We start from the raw sequence: 19,362 nt of genomic DNA, 5'->3' as shown, positions 1-19,362 counted from the left end.
GCAGGAGCTACATGGAGCTTGCTTTCTGTACTTATTTTTGGTTTGCCTTTGTATAAATTTATAAGCACGCTCAGTTCATAAAAGATCCTCTAGAAGAAAGCAAGTTTCAGTGTTTTTGAACTTGTCAGCTTCTTAGATCAGATATATAAACTTGTATTTATCTAGAAGTTTGGTTTCATATTCCCAAAACAGGATAGAGAATATTCTCATACAAGTTTTGTTCTGTTGATATTGCTAAAGTTGRTTCCTACTCATGTTAATATTAAGAGAATGGCAAAGTTGCTTTTAAGATTATTTGTATGAATTTAATTTTAATTGTAGTACTTTATGTATTCATATTATAATGGGTATGTACACTTGACACATTTTATTTTTCTATATATTAAATGCGAATTACAGAATCTAAGGTTTTAATTTATATTATAGATTTATAATTTTCTTTGGAAAATTGTAATAAAAATATACCCTTCACTTACTTGCCAAAAAATAAATTGCAGCTCAAATGTGAAATGCCTGATGTCACTCCTACTACCTAAATAGCACTCCTTTCATTTTTTTAGGAGCTTGTGATGTCATCAGCTGAAGCGAAAACATCTACCTCATGACCTGGCATGTAAGTGAAGGAGGAACTGATACTTAAAAAAAAAAAGTGTGTTGGTGTTTACAATGTGTAAATTGAACCTATATACCCTCGACATTCAGATATCACCTTTTTAAATGAAAGCTTTGTGCATTTATATAAAGAATATAAAGCCTTTTAAAGGAGAGGAAGTCATAAAAGAAGCTGTTAACAATGAGGTTCCAGCAGAAGTGTTTGTAGTAATTTCAGTTACAAGTTGTCTTGATGTGTCCTGTAATGCTTGGATGTTGTAGGCATAGAGGGACTAATTTTATTTATCACAGCGTTTACACGTGCTGCTTCTACTATTTCTTATTCAGTGCTTTTATTTGTGGATATAGATTTTGATTGTTGTGATGAATAAATATTGTACACTGATACGCTTACTAAAATCAAGAACTTCAATTGTGCTCAAGATTTAGATTCTTTTTTGTGTTCAGATACTTTGCAGCAAACTTTCTGCAAATTTCTGACACTTCAGAATTTTTTTTCCCCTTAAGTAAGCAAAAATATTTCTATCTTCTGCCAGGCGTTTTCAGATTTTGTTGTTGTTTGCCTGCTGTCTGCCTGCCTTTTATGTGGTTTAAAGGATTAAAGTGCAGTCATTGCTTTGAGGGGCTGATGTCAGCAGTGATCTGGGTATTCCTAATTAGTGCCAACACCTGTACCTCATTATGCAGCCTCGTTCAAGCTGTCCAGTGAACCGAGGTAGCTGGTCTCTGTTGCTTGTCTCTAATGTGATTATAAACCCCTCTCCTGATGCAAGTTATACTACCAATTCTACTTTCGGACTGATGTGGAAAGTGAAGCTAAGCTGAGCCATTTGGCTGACTACCAAAGATTATAAGGAGTGGCAAAAAGAAGGGATGTAGTCAACTCAACTTCAGGATTTTTAGTTCAAAGCTTGCTGCTTCTTTCACTTTTTTTTTTTTAAGTGTTCCTGGTTTTTAATGTCAGATATTCTGAATTTAGAGATCAGTTCTGCAGATTCCAGCTGGGCTCTGAACGTCTGAGTTCAGTTGCTATTGTGTATCATCCCATGATTTTCCACAAATGGCCTTTGTCCAGCCCTTTGTCTTCACAGCGATAAAACTTAGCAATTATTTTGATACACAAAAATGGATAGCATCAGTCTCTCTCCTCTTAGCTGATTCTGTACTGTTAGCAGGACTAAAATGTAATGTGTTTTGCCATTGCAGTTAGAAAAATGTAACTGAGTTTAAACATTTGTTTGTAAAGCCCAAACACAACAGTGGTCAATCTAATTAGACACATGAATTTTATTTGTCAAATCTGTTCAAGGTCATATTTTCCAAGTAGTTTAAGTAGGTTTTTAAGAGTTTAGCTTACTAATTACTGAATTCAAACATTCAACATCATAATGCTGGTAGTAGGTTTGGGTTATTTCTCTGAGTGAGGTGAGAGACAAAATAACTTTAAGATGTGTGTTGTAGAAAGGTTTCAGATAATAAATGTATAAGAAATCACAGGAGAACACCATGCTGTCCACATCTAGTAAAATGGAAATCCCATTCCATGAGGAAATGAAAGTACTGAGGATTCTTACACTTCAGATACAGAATTGCAAATGTAATTACTGAAAGCTCTACTAAGTTAAATCTCTGCAGAGTAAGAGCCTTGGAGTAAAATAAGGAAGAATAAATAATGCACATAAACTTTTGCATGTTTTTCTGTATTTAGTATTTGCTTACTAATGTGCCAATCACAAAAATGTCATGTTGGTCAAATTCAGGAATGCTATAATTAAAGCTTTGTAAAAGTGTTAACTATCAAGCTGTTATCTTCTGAATTTGGAAACTTTGAAAGATTGAGTCTTGAGAAATTCTCACAGCCTATTTGTGTTTTTTTTTTTTTTTAATCAGCTTAAAGTTGATCCAGCTATTCTTAACTCTTTGCAGCACATTCTCTGTAGTGTTATCTTATGTCTTGCGGAAGCTTGACTGAAACACCTGAAAAATAGATTAATACCCTTTTTTGCAACTATGCATGTAGGCATAAAAGTGGATATTCATGTTAGATGCTGGTATGAGTATAGGAGGTGGGAATAGATGTTGATAGGTGTGTGTCTGCCTTTTTGTGGCTGATTTAAAAAATGACAAGAAATGCTGGATTAACAGAGATTTCAAAGCACTTGTTTTCTAAAGCAGTTCCTTAATAGCTCTATAGAACTCACTGAGTGTTTCACCAGTGAATCTAATGATTCTTAATGGTAATTTTAAAACTAATGTATTTAATATATAGAAGGCATATCTGTGCCTCCAGAGGTAGTACAGTAAGGCAGAGGCTGCTAATGCTTTCCTTTTCCTGGATTTGCTGTCTGTAGGAGGGAAAAAAAGAAAAATCAAACTTATATGTGTGTGCACATGCATGCATACATTTCAGGTTGTTCCAGAATGCTTTTTTCTTTCTCCAATTCCTCTGGATTCTCCAAAAGAAAATCCTGACTGGATAGTGCCTTAAGGTGTACATTGGCTATATTTGCATAGCATATTTATTTAATTTGCATTGAAAACACATGCTAACACACTGGAAATTACCTCATATTTTACTTAAATTAATCATTTTGACCAAAATAGCTCTCCACAGTGAACAGTGGTTAAGAAACTTTGGGACAACAGTATGTCAACCATCAGAGTCTCTTGTGCTCATCTTGATCAAAATTTTATCTGATAAGCATACTCATCTTACTATCTACTGTGGCCCTGCAGACCAGCTATTTGATCTCTAGTCTGCAGAGTTCAGGCTGGGAACTGGCATGTTATATTTAAGCACAACTGGTTTTGTATTTGAACTAAAAATAAAGAAAGAAATGAAATTCCAGCGGACAGGGGTGACTTCTGATGAGTAAGTCTGGTTTCATATGAGCTCCCTTAGTGTATTAGAGCAATTACTGTCTCTGATAATGGTCAACAGTGGACACCTAGGGAAAGCAAGCATTATAAAGCCAGTATATACTCTGTTTCCTCTGAATTTTTGACCTTGGGATTTCTGAGTGGAAGATTGACTGTTCCTCCATTTGCTTAGTTCTCTTTAATCGATGTGCTTTTGAACCCCTGCAGCATCCTGTAGTGATGAGTTTCTCTAATTTTGTGCAAAATAATTTTTGCTTTTAGTGAATTTCCTCTGTTTCATAACTTTGTGTGTCTCTAATTTTTTGGGCCATGAGAAACAGTGAGTGGTCTCTTCACCATGTTCAACTCTCTGTACTGCTTATAGTAGATCTCTTGCATTCTGTATCCTCTCTTCCCAGCTGAATAATTTCAGTCTGTTTAATCGCTCATTCTAAAGATACAAAATGCTTCTGATATAGCTATAGCTATATAGGTTCATATTATGCTATTTCTACAATACTTTTTCCTCCAGTAGTACCAGAGGGGGGAGAAGATACTCTCTTGCCCTTAGCAAAAGTGAGCGATCTACTGGTGTTGCCCATCCATAAAGCTTTTTCCTTGTGGCTCAGTGGGTGTAGAAAATGGAAGTAGACAAGCCTGTATCACTGCTTTTCATCACTGTTCTGGGCCTTGCCAGAAGGACATCTCTTTTGTATCAACGTGCAATGATCTATGGTGTTCTCCCCATTTAACAGCCTCTGCTACACGTGGTTTGGGAATATTCAAGGACCCCATTTTTACAGGCATTCAGTTAGTGTGTTTACTTTCATCTACTCAAGACCTTTTAAAAGCGTCCCTCAGACGCTGTGGTGTGGCTGTGCATATATTAACTTGGAGCCTATTAGCGCTGGCGCAAGCAGCTGCATTCAGCCTCCTTATCAGGGGACGGYGAAGGGAACTGCCCATACCTGAGCTGCTTGCGGACCATAACTTCAGCACAAACTACGAGGCAACTTTGCTGTTGCCTAGCTGGRGGCAACAGGGAGACAGATGGTGGAAGAGGCATCTTGGAAGACTTTATTCTGCAAAGGCCCGAATGCAGGTTCAGTTGTGCTTTCTTTTAAGTTTCGGAGCCTCTGATAAGGTTTCAGCCCCAGGCTGCCCTCTTCCCTGAGGCTGCTCAGAGCAAGAACCTGCAGAGAAGCAGAGTTCCTTGTAGGTTTTAAAAAGCCTCCCCAGCCAACTGAAATTGCATATATGAAATGTATTGACTATGCAGGTTTTSCATTGTGACATGGAGTCTTAAGTGCAACTCTGCTCTCTGTGGATCTTCTAGGTTAGATGTTTTTTGTTTTGTTTTTTGTTTTTGTTTTTTTCTTCAATTTTACAGATGCATTTTTAGTTGTAACCTCTCATTTTCTCTCCCAGTTTCTGAGCAGAGATCTTATTACTGCTGTTGTTGACATGGGATTCAGGTGCAGCAGCTGCAGCATGTTGTGGGCTTTTACCTATGAAAAAAGATGGGTTGAAACACCTCCCTACGTCCATGGCTTGTAGGCATTTCCGTTCACCCCAGTACAGGAGTGGACAAAGGGACCTGCTTTGGAGTCAGATTCGGTATCTCCCAATCCTGCAGCTTTGCAAGGTCAGCTGCAATAGTTCTTTATCCTCACAGCATGGAAAGGATGGTGGGTTTTTTTGTTTGTTTTTGTTTTACTTTCTAACTCCACCTATCCAAGTACCAGTACTGTTTGTGATCCACCCTATGAGGCAGGCAGCACCTTTCCCATGCCGAAAAAAAAAAAAAAAATCTCCATCCCCTCACTCAGCTTTAGTGAAGGTTGAGTAGGACACACTTTCCTCTAGGTGTGGTAGAAGGATGATGATCTAGTCTTACTCATTTTGATCTTGTTAGTTTAGTCAGCAGGGAGGAAGCGGAGGGAAAAGAAGTAGAGAAGAGTTAATGGTCATTCCTGATCAGTGTGTCCTCTCATTCAAAATGTATAGAAGTCCTTTGGCCTAAATGTGGTCATTGAATGACAAGTTGAACCTATGTGGTCCTTTGGACCCATCTCCTTGCTGCTCTCTCAAACAAGGTGTGGCATTTTTGAAACCTTGAGCAGGTGTGATTATCCCTTGGTCCTTGTTGCAGGGCAGTGTTAGTCCCGGTAGGCAAGTTTGTATTTATTTTGTGGTTGCTGCACCTTGCATTATGACTCAAAAACTATTTTTTTTCTTTTTTACCTCTGTACCTAAAAATGGACAAAAATCAATTGGTCACAGTGTATCTTTCAATATGTCATCTTCCACCTGAATTTGGGTGATTTAGAGAAACTTGGAATGTTGCTATCTACACTTTTATAAATCTATTTTAAATCTGCCTGACCTCAGTGTCTTTGTCTTGTATGTTTCTACCATCCATCAAAATACCTTGAGACTGTACCACATAACATGAAGTTAGTAGCCTGGCTGTTACAATTAATTTAAATGTATTAGTTAATAAGACAAACTGTCGTCTTTTTTTAAATAAAAAAAGTTCTTAAAACCAAAAAGAAATGCTTTAGCAATTTTCCAGTTTAATTTTTTGCTCACTTTTTGTTGTTTTGACATATGAGAACTAACAAATCATAGTGAAGCTGCATATATATGTGTCAAAATGTGAAATGCTAGAAAATATAGTAGGATTTGTSTATTCAACTGGTGATTTGGAAAATGCCAAACACTAGTTTTGAGTTCTGGTTGTAAAAGTGTATTCATTTAATTTTTCTTATACAATGATCCCTTCAGTTCCTTTTTTTTGTTTGTTTGCTATTTTCAAACTTGTAAATGAAAACCATTTCCTGTCAGATAAAGAAAGAAATTATCAGGCTARTGTTTCCTAGTAGGAAAATATTTTTGTGGTCTTGGTTTCTCTCATCCTTTGAATAGAATATAAAGATATAACCTGATGTTTTCTGCCTTTTGCAGTACTTTAGATTTTGTTAATGATGCAAAGCTTCAGCAAAACAGTTAGACTCTTCAAAGCATTATAGCAAGAATTGAGAGTTAGATGAAATATTTAATACAAGTTACTATAGTTAATTCTTTCGTCATTTGAAATTTAGAAAAACAAAGCAAAAACCATCGAAACCTACTTTAATATTTTATTACAGAATACCAAAGAATTAACTGATTATTTTAAGTGAATGTCTTGCAGAATCTGAAAATTGTTGCCTGTGTTGTTGATAGAATTTTTTTTTTCCTTAATTCCTCATAGAGCATATTGGTCTAGTTCCTTTGATGCTATTCTCTACTATCCTTACCTGCCCTTTGTCATGAAAGCATGCACTAGTTCTGCTGAAGAGCAGAGATAGGTACCAATGGGCAGCTGCCAGGAGCATGAGGCAGATAGAGCAAAGTGTACTTGAACTAGTATAGTATTGATTATTGCATAATTCTTGATTACATAGAGATACCTAATACTTCTGACTTTGTGGGTTTATTTTTCTTGATATTGTACAACTTCATTGGTATGCAACGGCATGGCAATATTTGGTGACTTAATGCATCACAAAGATTTTTCTTCTGTTCAGCTTTATGTATATATCAGCAGGAAGAGAGTTTAGTGGTGAGGTCACTGGATAAGCACTTAGGAGACCTGGCTACAACTGCCTGCTTTGTCAGAGACTTCCTGCATGATGTATGGCTGCTCTGTGCTGCGCTTGTGAAATGTCAGGGTTTTTAGTACTTGCTTAATATGAGCTTATTGTAAGGGTAGATGGGATAAAGATTGCAGAACACTTACAGCTAAGATGTTGTGGTTCATACAAGTTCTAAAATAGAAAACCATGCTCAATGCTCTTTGAGGTTTTCTGCTCACTCATATCAGTTAAATATGTGCCTGCTCCTTCTCTTTCTTGGTTGGGCTTGGTGAGCCTATAACTGTTCTCTCATTGCAGACACAGAGCGTGTGGTCGTCTGTGGGTGGTAAACCCTTTGGGGGCTCCTGGGCAACTGAGTCCTTATTTGCCCCACTTAGCATTAGGTGAAATGACCTGACATCGTTCCTTTGTGTTAGTATATCACGCATCAGTCTTTCATCAAAAATGTTGTTTTCCTTAGCTTTATCTTTGTTGAGTAAGTACGAGTGGGCTTTTAGGGTGTGTGTGTGTGTGTGTGTTTTGTTTTTTTTTTTTCTTTCTGCCCCTTGCTTATTAGATGCCTTAGTGTTAACGTCAGGCAGAAGCTTTCTTCTGAGGGAACTCTATAAAACAGATAATAAACAATAAGTAACTGCATCTCCTCTGCTGAGAGTTCCTCAGTGCGAATGAATTCCCAGAGCATGTATAGCTGGGATAGCGGGCTTTCTGTTACATTTAAAGCTGCAGCTCCTTGCATATCTGTAGTTAAAGAGGGCTGTATTCCAGCTAGCCCCTACCTCGTGGTGGTTTTCCTTCAGGGATCAATTAACTGCGGTAGAGTTTCAAACAGCCTGACAAGAGGCAGTTTGTGCAACACTGGCCTCAGAAAGTGAGAGCTGTAACTGCTTCCCTCCAGCTGTCTTCTCTTGCACACATTTCCTGCCTACCTGCCTAGCAGAAAGCCCGGCCTCCACAGGGTAAATCTAGTGTACGCTTGTTGAAATCACAGTAATCCACAGGCTTCCTGTATATTTAATGCAACTGTAGCAGCAGTCCTATCAGAGCTGTGACTTTCCTACCAAAAACTTGTTACCCATTTTACTGTGTTTGGGGCTTTGTCACTTCCTCTGCGATGGCCACTTGAGCCTGCAGTAAGGCGCCACGCTGGACCTCCGCGGTCACGGCACGCAGCGGGCTGCTGCAGGCAGAGAGGGAGCGCTGGTGCGGTCCCACGCTCCTGCAGCGATGCACGGGCAGCGACATCGAGTAAGCTGTCGTGCCGAGAGCAACGTTTCGCTTTCCTCTGTGTCATCCTGGACCCAGCAGATGCTGTGCCCTAATTTTAATGTTTCGCATGCCTGAGAGCAGTATTGGAAGGTAGGTGAGGAGTCTTAACGGGCGGCTGGTGCCCTGGACCTGGGCTGGGCAGGCACCTCTCAGATTGGCGAGCGTGGGGATACAAAGGCAGCATAGCAGTGATTGCAGTTTCAGGGAAAGAATACTTTTTTTTTTTTTAATTTAAAAACAGGCTCAAAATCATTATGATATTTTGGAGAAAATGATTTTTTTTTGTCCAAATCACTACTGATGTTTTAGAAAAACAATAATTCTGTTATTAAACAGTTGGGGTTAAAACAATATTTTGTTCAATACTGCAAGCAATATTGAAGACCAAAATAGAAAGGAGTAGAATCATGTACCTGTTTGTGTATTTGAGTTAACATTTGTCTGATTTTATTTTTTTAAACACTTCTGTTCAGATTGGTATCATCTTCAGCATGTTTATACTATGGCTGTACTGTTTTGTGGGCAGGAATATTTCAGCGTCAGGTTGGCTCACCTGACTGGTTTGTGTCCAGGCCGACACGTGCAGTTTTCCTTGGACTAAAATAAGACCGTTCTTTCATTTCCTGTGTCRCGAAAATGAATCAAGAGAGTACGATTTAATTCTTTCTAGTCTCTCGGAGAGTTTCTCTTAAGGTAATCTTGAAACTATATATGTTGCTAGGAACTCATTCTTCTAAGAGTGATTTTTGATTTTCAAAAATCTGTTTGGCATGAGGTGATTTAATTGAAGTTCTCTGATGCAAATCTCTCCCTCCTGCCCTTGCAACAGCTAAACACATGTACGCGGTATCAGAAATGAAAGGCTGCACTTTGTTTTCAAGGTAGGAAAGGCAGTTATACTTGGGACATGTTGTATTTTATTTTCTCTTCAAAGCATGTTATAAATGTAAAGTAACATCACTTATCCTCTTTTAATACTTACAAAGCAAAATGACGGGCGTTAAGTGCTTTGCACTAGACTGAATGATGAATCATCCTCTAGAAGGGCACACTAAATGATTTCAGGGTTCCCTTTTGGCCCATAATCTATAAATTGATGCAGATGGGAATTATATTTGGGGTTTCTTCAGCCTAGTTTTATGATCTATTAGCTGATATAAATTCAGAATTTAACTATTTCAGGGGATAGGTCAAGCTAGAAGACAATATTTTGCACATGTTTTTCTCTCATTTTAAAATCCACAGTATCCTTCTGGCAATTGCTGGCTGGCTATATAAGGACAATAGAGCTTGAGACTATTTCTAGTTGCTGTATTGCATTTAATACACACCCGTGGTATTAGCCAGATCTCTGCAATATCCAGTTCTTTGTCTAGTAGAATTACTTAATTACCTAGTGGCAAAGGAATCGGCTGTCACTGGTAGTGCTGCCTCTAAAAAGTGTTATATTCCTTTTTTGTTGAATTAGATTTTGGTAACCAAAATTCTCTATGAAAACAGTACTTTATCAAGAAAAGTTTTATTTTGTGTTAGGCCCAGTACAGTCTTTAGGGAATATTTTCTGAAGGTTTTATTTTGGGGGTGAGGAGAGGAATGGGTGTGCAGCGGCTGGTTGCTCTAGTGCCAGGTTTGTAAATTTAGTAGGGGTATGCTGCTAGTGAAATAAAGAAACAAAGTTACTTTTTCCTGAAATTTTTTTTTCCTCTGAATTGTTTAACTTTTCAAACCTTTTTAATGCAGCAAATATGGCTAACCGAAGTTTTGAGCGGACATTTTTCACAGCGTGTATAGCCTTTTTGTGAGATTGGATAGGATATTTAAAAAAATAAAAATAAAAAACCCAAACATGAGTGATTTCTCTTCCTCTAGTTACTTGAAAGGTTGTATTAATCCTGCTCATATTTTGTAATTTCCCTGGCAGTTGACTATGAAATTTGACCTATTTAAATGGTTTTACTGTACTAGATTTCCTGGAGACCTTTCAAGATAATTTGCTTCCTAATCTAAATTTAACAGTTACATAAACCACATTTTGGAGACTTGAAAATTTCTACCTACTGCCTCTGCCTTTTTTTTTTCTCAGTAGACAAGCCATACTGTAAAAATGTAAGTACAGAATTTTAATCTGAGATTTGCATGTAGCTTGTCATTTGGTTTATATACATAGATGCTGTTTTTAATAAGATAAAGTAGGTTACTTTCTGTCCCACTTGAAAGTTTCCTTAGTACTGTGGCCAATTCCATTTTTGTCAGTCTATTTTAAAATTTGAAGAAATAAAAATCTCATAGGTCTAGAATATATATTTGTGTTACAGTTCCTTGAATTTCTTGGTTGCCTTTTCATTCTGTGTAGGTCTTAACAGATATTGAATATCTTATCTATATGTTTAACCTTTCTCTCAACTAATGAAGCCAGGAAGGAAAGAACTGTTATTTCTTCGAGGTACTGTTTTCAGAAATCTTGGCTGGATTTAATGATTCATTTTGTACACTTGTCACTGACGTCTTGCCTAACACATTGTGTAAGTTCAGACTTTGTGAGATTCATCATCCTTCTGTCTGCTAACTTTGCTACTGGTAAACTATTCTGGGAGATATGTTTTAACAAGGGGATGAATTCTTGATGGTTTATTTGGTAAATTTAGTTTACTCTGAAGCAAATTGAAAAGCAAAGAATGTTTGTTACTGTTGTTTCTACAGGTTTTTGAAACCTGTTTGCTTTGAACAAGGCTTTAAAATTGTTAATTGTCTGCTCTTTACATATACTGCTTGACTGTTTTTGTTTGGTTTTTTTTGAGTAATGCATGATAACTASCTCTTCAGAAGTAGGAAGTTTCTTAATAAGTCAATGGAACTTTTTTTTTTTTTTTTAAGGAAAGGAGAGAATGGTGGTAGAAGCAAGTGGATATTTCTTATGAAAACACTGGGGCTAACTTAGTGCTGATACTTGCAAATAAGCAAAAAAGAGCAAATGTAACCTAGGAATCATTAATTATAAAAACATCTCTCCTATATTTTTAGAAACATCAGTACTACCCTTTTAAACAGCTTCTTGCATATGCTGTCTGATATGTTGATTATGCTTAGGGGAAGGAAGCTATTGAATTTAATTCCTGCCAGCTGAATTGCAGGTTGGCTTATTCCTTGCTTTGCCTGAATGTGGAATGATGTGCTGGATCCAGCATGAGTTTTGGCTTCATACAGGCAGCGTTTGGGAAGCAGTGGAAATGTTGGCAGTGTGAGATATTGCTGCCTTTGGCTGAGGAGAATCCGACTTCCTGAGGTTATTTTTGTTTGAACACCCAAAGGGCATAGGGAATTGTCTGGGAAGTGTCTCTTTGCTTGCCAGCACTCTGATATCTTAATGTGACTTTTGTATTTGATTTTCATGTAAAAGGTCYTTGAAGGTGAGCATCTTTGTGAGAATTTGCATCTTTGTGAGAATTTGTATATATTGTCATACAAGTGATTCATCATCTKTTAGCCCTTCTGTTGATAAAAGTATGATTATTATATCGACGCATGTTATGTTCTAGCTTTTAGTGATCATTTCAAAGGTAATCTATACTTGACCATGAGGTGAGAGCATTTTGAATCCATAGTCAGAGCACCCCTACTTACCTTTTAGAGTAGCGCAAATCATAATTCAGTGATTGGAAAATGAGAATCATAATTTAGCAATTGGGAAATTAGACTTTTCTTTTTTCTTTTCTTTTCTTTTCTTTTTTTTTGAGCCACTTGACTCCTTTGCTCTACAACAACATTAAGTTTTAAGTTACTTTACACTTTTTTTTCTTGTGTATCGGAACTACTGGAAAATTTAAAGGCTAAAATTAAATTCTCAAAATCCAGAACAAAAGTTCAACATGCAAATTTGCAAAGCACCTGAATTAAGATAAAGGAATTGGAAAGTGTCTGATGTTTTTTATCTGCTCAGTAGATGGCATTTCCATCAAGCTCCTAATGACAGCTCATTTCTTCTTGTCTCATCTCTTTGATCTTTTTTTTTAATATGGCATCTATTTGAGACCACTTTCTAAAGTTATTTTTGAACTCCTCTGTGGAAAAAAGTATTTCTTATCCAATATGAAAAATCTTGAAATAATTTTTCATTTTGTGTGTAAAAATAATGTTATTTCCTTAGGGTTGTCGATGCCATTCATTATAGCTGATACACCGAGGTTGGAAAAGGACGCTAGTAATCTCATGAACATTGAATTTGTTATATCCTGTGTTAATATCTGATACTTTTGCAGTGTCCCTTCATTCAGTCTTGATGCATGTCATTGAAAAAAGTGAATTGTGCCTCATTTTTTCTAGGYCTTATTGTCACCATAGTTTTCAGAGTGTAAGGACAGAAAAGAAAAACTCTAGAATATTTGAGAGATTCTACCCATCTGTGTGACAGGTTTTGGTTCTGCTTGTTTGGTTKGGATTTATTACACCTATGGATGTTGGAAATTGTCCTTGTTTCTACATTTAGCCCTTACTTTTTTTGTTTTCTTTTGTGTCCTCTAGTTTCTTCAGTTCTTTGCAAGTGGGGRCAAGTTAAAATGTAAATGTGATTGGAAAAGCAGATATTCAGGCACAGGGTTCCTGGTAGCCTTGCTCTGATCCTGACCATGTCACCTAGATCCTGGCATCGTTCTCTGAAGCCGATGGGTTCATTGGAGAGCGCCAGCCTGTTTCAGAGAGTTTGGCTGGAGCTTGCAAAGATTCGCCTGTGGTTCTATGTTGCCAAGACTGGTTTTTACATCTGCTTTCTTTCTTAACTGAGCCATTGCAGATTCTTTTGCTTTTTGTGAAGACCAATAAAGTTCCTGTCTTGCTTGTTCACCTACAGGCAGTGTTACTTTGGGATCCTTCTGTAGCGGCTTGGGAGCAGAAGCTTTGTCTAAGTAAGCCTTTCTGATGAGACCTAACACTTTGGGGTGGAAATGTATTCAGTTATGACAGTGGCAGCTTTCTGATTGAATCTAAAATGACTTTTGAATAGGAGATGAGAGATGGCAGGTTGGCTGTTTCTTCGAACCGTTGTTCAGTAGTACAGATTGCATTTAATCCACTTTGAGCTGCAATTTGTTTGGCAGTCTCAGTATATAAGCTTACAAAAGAGGGTCGTAAAGGAAGTTCTCTCCTATTAAAAACATAAGGAAAGCCTTCTGTAAAGGTGGTCYTATCAGAACGATGCTAAGACTGTTATTCCTATATCATTTAGGGACATGTTGTAGCATGTTGATCATTTTAATAACCTGTCTTCCTGAACACAGTACTCATATGATTTGTTGCAGCTCTGTGGATATTTATTCATGGCAATTGTGGTTACTATTGCCGCAAAAATCAGTCTGGAATTTCAGTATGGGGTTATTAACCTGGGTGACTGCTTTTTCAACTTCTATCTGCTATAATGGGAAAATAAATTTATTTTCTGAGCTGATGMAAATCCACTTCCAAAATATAATTTTTAAACGATTTTTACTATGGATTTGTTGCCAGAGGTGTACTTCCTTTTCTTAAATTTTTTTAAAAGCTGTTACACTTGCCATTTTTATGTCAGCTGTGTTTAAAGTAGTCATTCCCCCTCTAGCTTTCCTAGTTGCAGAGGCAGAAGTCCAGGCTTCCTGGATGATCCCTTCTGCAGTTGTATCTCTTAACCTGATGTTTAAACCAATTTTAGTTGAATGCTCATGTTGTACTTTTTGGATAGCTGTGTCCTTAATGCAGAGTGAAAAGGTTTTATTGCTACATGTTTTTATAGACTTAGGAAAGATGAGAAGCACCTGCTTCAAGCTTTCAACATCTTTTAACAACTGCTCAGAAATTCATCTGAATGTAAAAACCAAAACAAGCAGTGAGCACTTGCATTTCTTGCTAAGAAAGGAAAATGAGGAATGCTGCTCTAGCTGCGTCTTTTCAGCCTCTCCCAAGGTCTTGCAGCACACCCAGGAGGTCTGTAAAGCAGGGCTGTTCAGAGCTGAAGGCTGCTGGCTTGGAAAGTGTTGCCATAGGCACAGCCTGCTCCTTTTTAGGGAGGGTTGTGTCCTTCAGGGCGCTRTGTTTGGCAGCTGACATACAGCGTACAGCGTGGCTGTGGGCAGAGGATTAAGCTCTCAAACAGACAATGCTATTGTATCTGCTCTTGATTTAAAGTGCATCACTTTCGACTACACCAATTGGCAAGGTGAAAGTAGTCTCCTACTCTCTCGCTCACTACCCAGCAGTTAACTTGAAGTCTAGGGCTCCCCAAACCTATTTAAATAAAAGACTGTCTGGCTCAAGTACTTTCTACCTGTCAAGCTGCTTTTGCCTAAGAGATTCGTGGAAATTTCTTGATCTGTTAATTGCACAAGCCATGTTAAATTGCTAGATGGAAGCAAAATCCTGCAATGTTCTGGGTTTTTTGTTTTTTTCGTGTAGCTCTTCTGTTGGGAGCTGGCCTTCTGTGCAGTATGGCTGCCCTGCTCCCCCCTATGTTGTTTCAGCTGTGAGAAGGTGAATTGGCATGAAATACGTTTTTATATAATGGGAGTTCATAGCTTACTTACAAGATGATACAAATGCCACTTTTTCATATCCTGTCCTGTTCTCCCACCTACCCACAAAGGTTGAATATCCTGACTCAGAAGTTTTTTTTATATACTAGTTGAAAAATATATCCATCGTTTCCTTTTCAACTTCCAGCAGTGTGAGTAAATATTTTTTTGAAGCATTATTTTGAAGCAAAGCCTTCTGACAGACTTGTCTTATCTGGAAATCCTGTTTATCCAGTGGGCTTTGGAAAATCTCAAGACCCACTGTACAATAACCAACATGGAGAATGTATGTGGATTTTTCTTGGCACTTGTTTAGAATATATTGTTGTTCTCTCTTGTGGTCTCTCTGTTTTAAGAAATGATGCAGAATTTTCTTCTTCACCATTCTCTGTATGTCTTAAATGTTTAAAAATAAATTTTGAAAAGCCCAGTACTTGATTATGAAGCTCTTGTGGAACCACAGAATTGCTTCTTGCCAATGCAGTCAATTACTTCTCTATCTTTTGAAAGCCACATTTTTTGTGAACTAAGCTGTGATCAGATGACTTAAATGGCATTAGTCAGCATTTTCTCTAATTATTCCTTTTTAAAATCTGCCTTTTGTTTTACGTAGGCACTTTTTTTAAAGGTGAGTTACATTTCTAAATCCTTGCCTCATTGTGCAGCTGTCTTATTTCTAGGCCTCCACCCATTTCTCAGCTAGCAACTGCCACCATGGCAACTCTTCCTTTGGCTGAACAGATGGGACATTGAGTCTCCTCGTGGAGCGCCGCTAACGCTGTGCCGAGAATCAGCTGGCAGGTTGCACTCCTTTCTGAAAAATTTAAAGCAAACTCTTCTCATCAGAGGCACACTAATTTAAGGGTGCTTCGTGTCATAAATAATACTGTGGTCTAATAGTGGCTTACAGAAATAAAACACGGTGACCAAGCTTGGAGTATTTATGTGCCTCAAAGTTCTTCAGAGGAATGCTGCCTTTTGTGTGATGAGACTGCTGTGAACCAGCAGGATCCACACAGCCTTTGATTTCCCCCCCCCCACTAGAATGGTTGCCATCAAAAAAAATTTTTTTTTCCTCTGTAGGATGCGCCAGGATGAAACGCCACAGGCATCTAAGCACCAGTGACAGTTCAGACAATGAGAGTGAGTAATATGTACTAGTTTTTCTTTGGTCTATCACCCCCTTGTGGTTTCCTTCTGTGGTTTGAGGGCAAACTGTTTCACCTCTTATAATTAAAAAAATGTTTCTTGCTTGATTTTGTTTTCTTTTTGCATTCTGTAGTCTTTGGTGTTCTGAATGCTTTTACTGGAGGGAAATGAAGCTGAGAATCCCCTAAATTCAGGGTAGAATTCTGGGTGCTCACAATTTCCATAGAAATTTATGTCTCACCCTTTCAGGTTTAGAGAAAAAAATCTGTAATTCAGAAGAAATTTCACTCGTTATTTTGTTTTTTAAAAAAAAGGGGGGGGAGGGGGGAAGGAGTCCTGTTGTCTTGTCCTGTGCAGAGCCTCAACTTTAAAATTACTGGAGGTGCAGAGGTGTTTGAGCATGCGTTTCTTGAGGTTTCTTATATTGATTCTTGATCTTTTCAAGTTCAATCTGTTATATACATTAGTAAAGTTATGTTTTAAAAGTTCCTTGGCACGCATCTGGCTGAGGTTGCACCTTCCCATTTTAGCTATATAAAACTCTATATGGCAGTGGTCTGGTCTGTTTCTTTTAAATCTGTGCCCATTGAATAACTCTATACATAATGATAATTCATTCTCACATTTATTGAAAGTCATCAGTGCTTCATGTACTGAACTAGCATTTTGCCCAGAAATGTCTAGACATGATACTATACTTTTTGCATATCTTTTCAGCATACTTTAATATCATTTCTGTTGTTTGTTTTTCTAGAACTTGCAGGCTTTCTATTCTAAGTTTTGCTCTTCCTCCTTCCACTTTTGCTAGAAAGGAAATGAAGGAAGGTGGTCCACATGCTTGTTTCTGTTTACTCACACTTATATCGGGCAGAGCAGAATGTGCCTCTAAAATCAATGTGCTGTGGTTTTACAAAGAACAAGTGGAACAGGAGGAGCTGTAATCAAGCCTACAGACCACACAGGAGTGTTTTGCCCACGTCTTGTCAAGAATTGTGATAATTTAAGAGACTGGAGTGCCTTGTGTTTTACTGAGCAATTAAATGATTTGGAATGAGCTATAATGTGTTTTTGTTTTGTTTTTGTTTTTAACAGGTCCTTCCACTTCCTTTTCTTCTTGTTCTAAATACAGGAGCAAGTCAAAAACACCAGCAAATGAACAAAAGAAACCTGCTGAGGTAAGAATAGGGGTTAAAGATTGGTTGCTGGTAGTTCTTTTTGTTGTGTAGTTTTTGTTTCGAAGCCTTAAAATAGTGAGCTTTGGACTAGTGCCACTGAGGCCTTTTGTTGCCTGTCAGTTTCCCGATGAATCTATTTCTTCCTACTATGCAAGTATTATAGGACCTGTGTTTGATGTCCCAAAATGACTTATGGGATTGCAAACAGTAACACACTTCTTTCTTCCCCTGAAAGTTAGTCTTGTTTTGAAATTGTAAAAACTGGGATGGTCTTGTGATTTGAGAGCATGTCAAAGAAAAGTGGTTTGTATGTATATGGGAAGGATGCCTTCCTTTTGCTTTAAGATAAAACAATTGCTTTAGGATAAAACAGTGGGACACTGTAGTTGGCAGGATATGTATGAACAGTGCTTACTCATCCTTTGTCATTTTTTTCCACTTTTGGATTGTTACTTTCAATAAAGCTTTTACTCTGCTATCCTTACCTGTTAGGACCATTCTGCATATACRTCTATCACCACTTCCATTGGATTTATATACCCTAACTGAGTCCTTTTTCCTTTGGCATTTACGTATGATTCTGTGCTCAGATCCGTTCTTCAGTCGTTCCTCCAGTAGCCCTTTTCTGGGGGGATTTATTGGCTGCTTTCTCCATATCTGATGCTTGCTTCTTAATGGCTGAAGTCAAAAAAACAAACAAACAAACCCCCTGCAAATGGGAGATATGTTTCTTGCAGTTAATTCCCCTTACTTTCTATCACATTCCCTCCAAATGAGTCCTTCAACATGTTGGTGTGACTGTTGATGCCTGAGGCTGTTGAAAAAAGACCGACAAAAAAATACTTTGTTTCTGTAGRATTTAATACAGAGACTTATGGCCCAGAAGTAATTATCTGTACCGTACCAAATGATAGCTTTTTAGCTGCTTGGATATTACTGTGGGAGATTGCATAAACATAGAGATTGTGTTCATATAGCAAAAGCTATTCAGCAAACTTGCCTCATGCTCTTTTCTAAATGCTGCTTACAAGATGAATTTAGTTTGGTAAGAATAAGGTAAATATTACAGACTATTTCCTTTCCTTGGAAGTTTAATTTTTATCACAGTTAATGAAAGAAAATGTACTCTTTTGTTTCTAAAAGAGAATCTTGCATGAATGTTTCAACAAAAGCAAAATTGGCCAGAAAGCTATGTAACGCTTTATTTGTAGCCACTGAGAAGGTTAAGTAAAGCCTGCTATTTTACCTTCAAAATGTTGGTCTTTAATATTCTTACAGAACCATAATCCTCAATCTTAAAAGCAACTTGCAGCTACTGAAATCTTGTAACTGTTGCTCATGTTTGTTCATGCAGTAGCTTTGTCATTTGCCAAATTGAGCAAATGGAAACTGAAGCAAATACATTGCCAGGCTGGCTGCTGTTTGAAATGCACCTCAGTGCCAGTCCTTTACCAATTCCACCTCCCTGCCAATCTACCCAGCTTTCTTCTTGCACCTTTTCCTCTTAAGGATTGTCCTGTTACTGGGTTCTTTGCCTCTGCTCCATGTTGTCTGTCTTTGTGTGCACCTGTACATAGAAAGAGTAATTATGAAGATGTAGTCCATGTACATAATATTTCTATTTACATAACTTCTAGGAATTAAAATGAGCAGTGTTTTCAGTTCCTCCTCCTGTGATCTTCTTTGCTGCTTTATACCTGTTCCAAGATAAAATCTTGAGCCCTTTAATGTTTGCAAATATGAAACTTTGTGGAGCAAAAACTAGAATGTATACTCTGAATTTTAAAGTGTTTTCTAACTTCACTCCAGCAATATTATCAGGTTTTGAAACACTTTTACTCCCATAATGTTTTAAGGGATTTCTTTAAGATGAGGAAGAAAAAAAGGAGAAAAGAAATGTCAAACCTTAGAATATTTCCTCTTCTGGAAGAATGCCCCAAGTGTTCCTAAAACAATATTAAAAAAAAACAAAAAACAAAAAACAAAAAACTTAGAGCCCTCTGGGGAGGGGAGGGTGGGGTGACAGTAATAATATATACCCTTTCTGTGCAAGACTTCTGGCTATCTTTTCAGTTTTTGTTTCCTTCTGCTAGATGCAAACACTTTTTCCAACCTCTAGAAAAGCAT

At 37.6% G+C, this 19,362-nt stretch overlaps 1 protein-coding gene across 1 annotated transcript in view; it reads left to right on the top strand.

Annotated features, from left to right (window-relative positions):
* The first annotated feature begins 493 nt into the window (after positions 1–493).
* JADE3 (jade family PHD finger 3) overlaps positions 494–19,362 on the top strand; it is a 50,636-nt gene continuing 31,767 nt past the window's right edge. The window contains exons 1-3 of the mRNA XM_026070271.1: positions 494–613; positions 15,995–16,054; positions 17,153–17,235. Of these exons, the coding sequence (XP_025926056.1) occupies positions 16,006–16,054; positions 17,153–17,235 (132 nt within the window). The 5' untranslated portion in view covers positions 494–613; positions 15,995–16,005. The remainder of the gene's footprint in view (positions 614–15,994; positions 16,055–17,152; positions 17,236–19,362) is intronic.

Source organism: Apteryx rowi, unplaced genomic scaffold (assembly GCF_003343035.1).
Source record: "Apteryx rowi isolate R43461 unplaced genomic scaffold, aptRow1 scaffold_308, whole genome shotgun sequence".
Taxonomy (NCBI): domain Eukaryota; kingdom Metazoa; phylum Chordata; class Aves; order Apterygiformes; family Apterygidae; genus Apteryx; species Apteryx rowi.
Note: the sequence above shows the minus strand (reverse complement) of the source record. Positions and strands in the feature narration are given on the sequence as shown.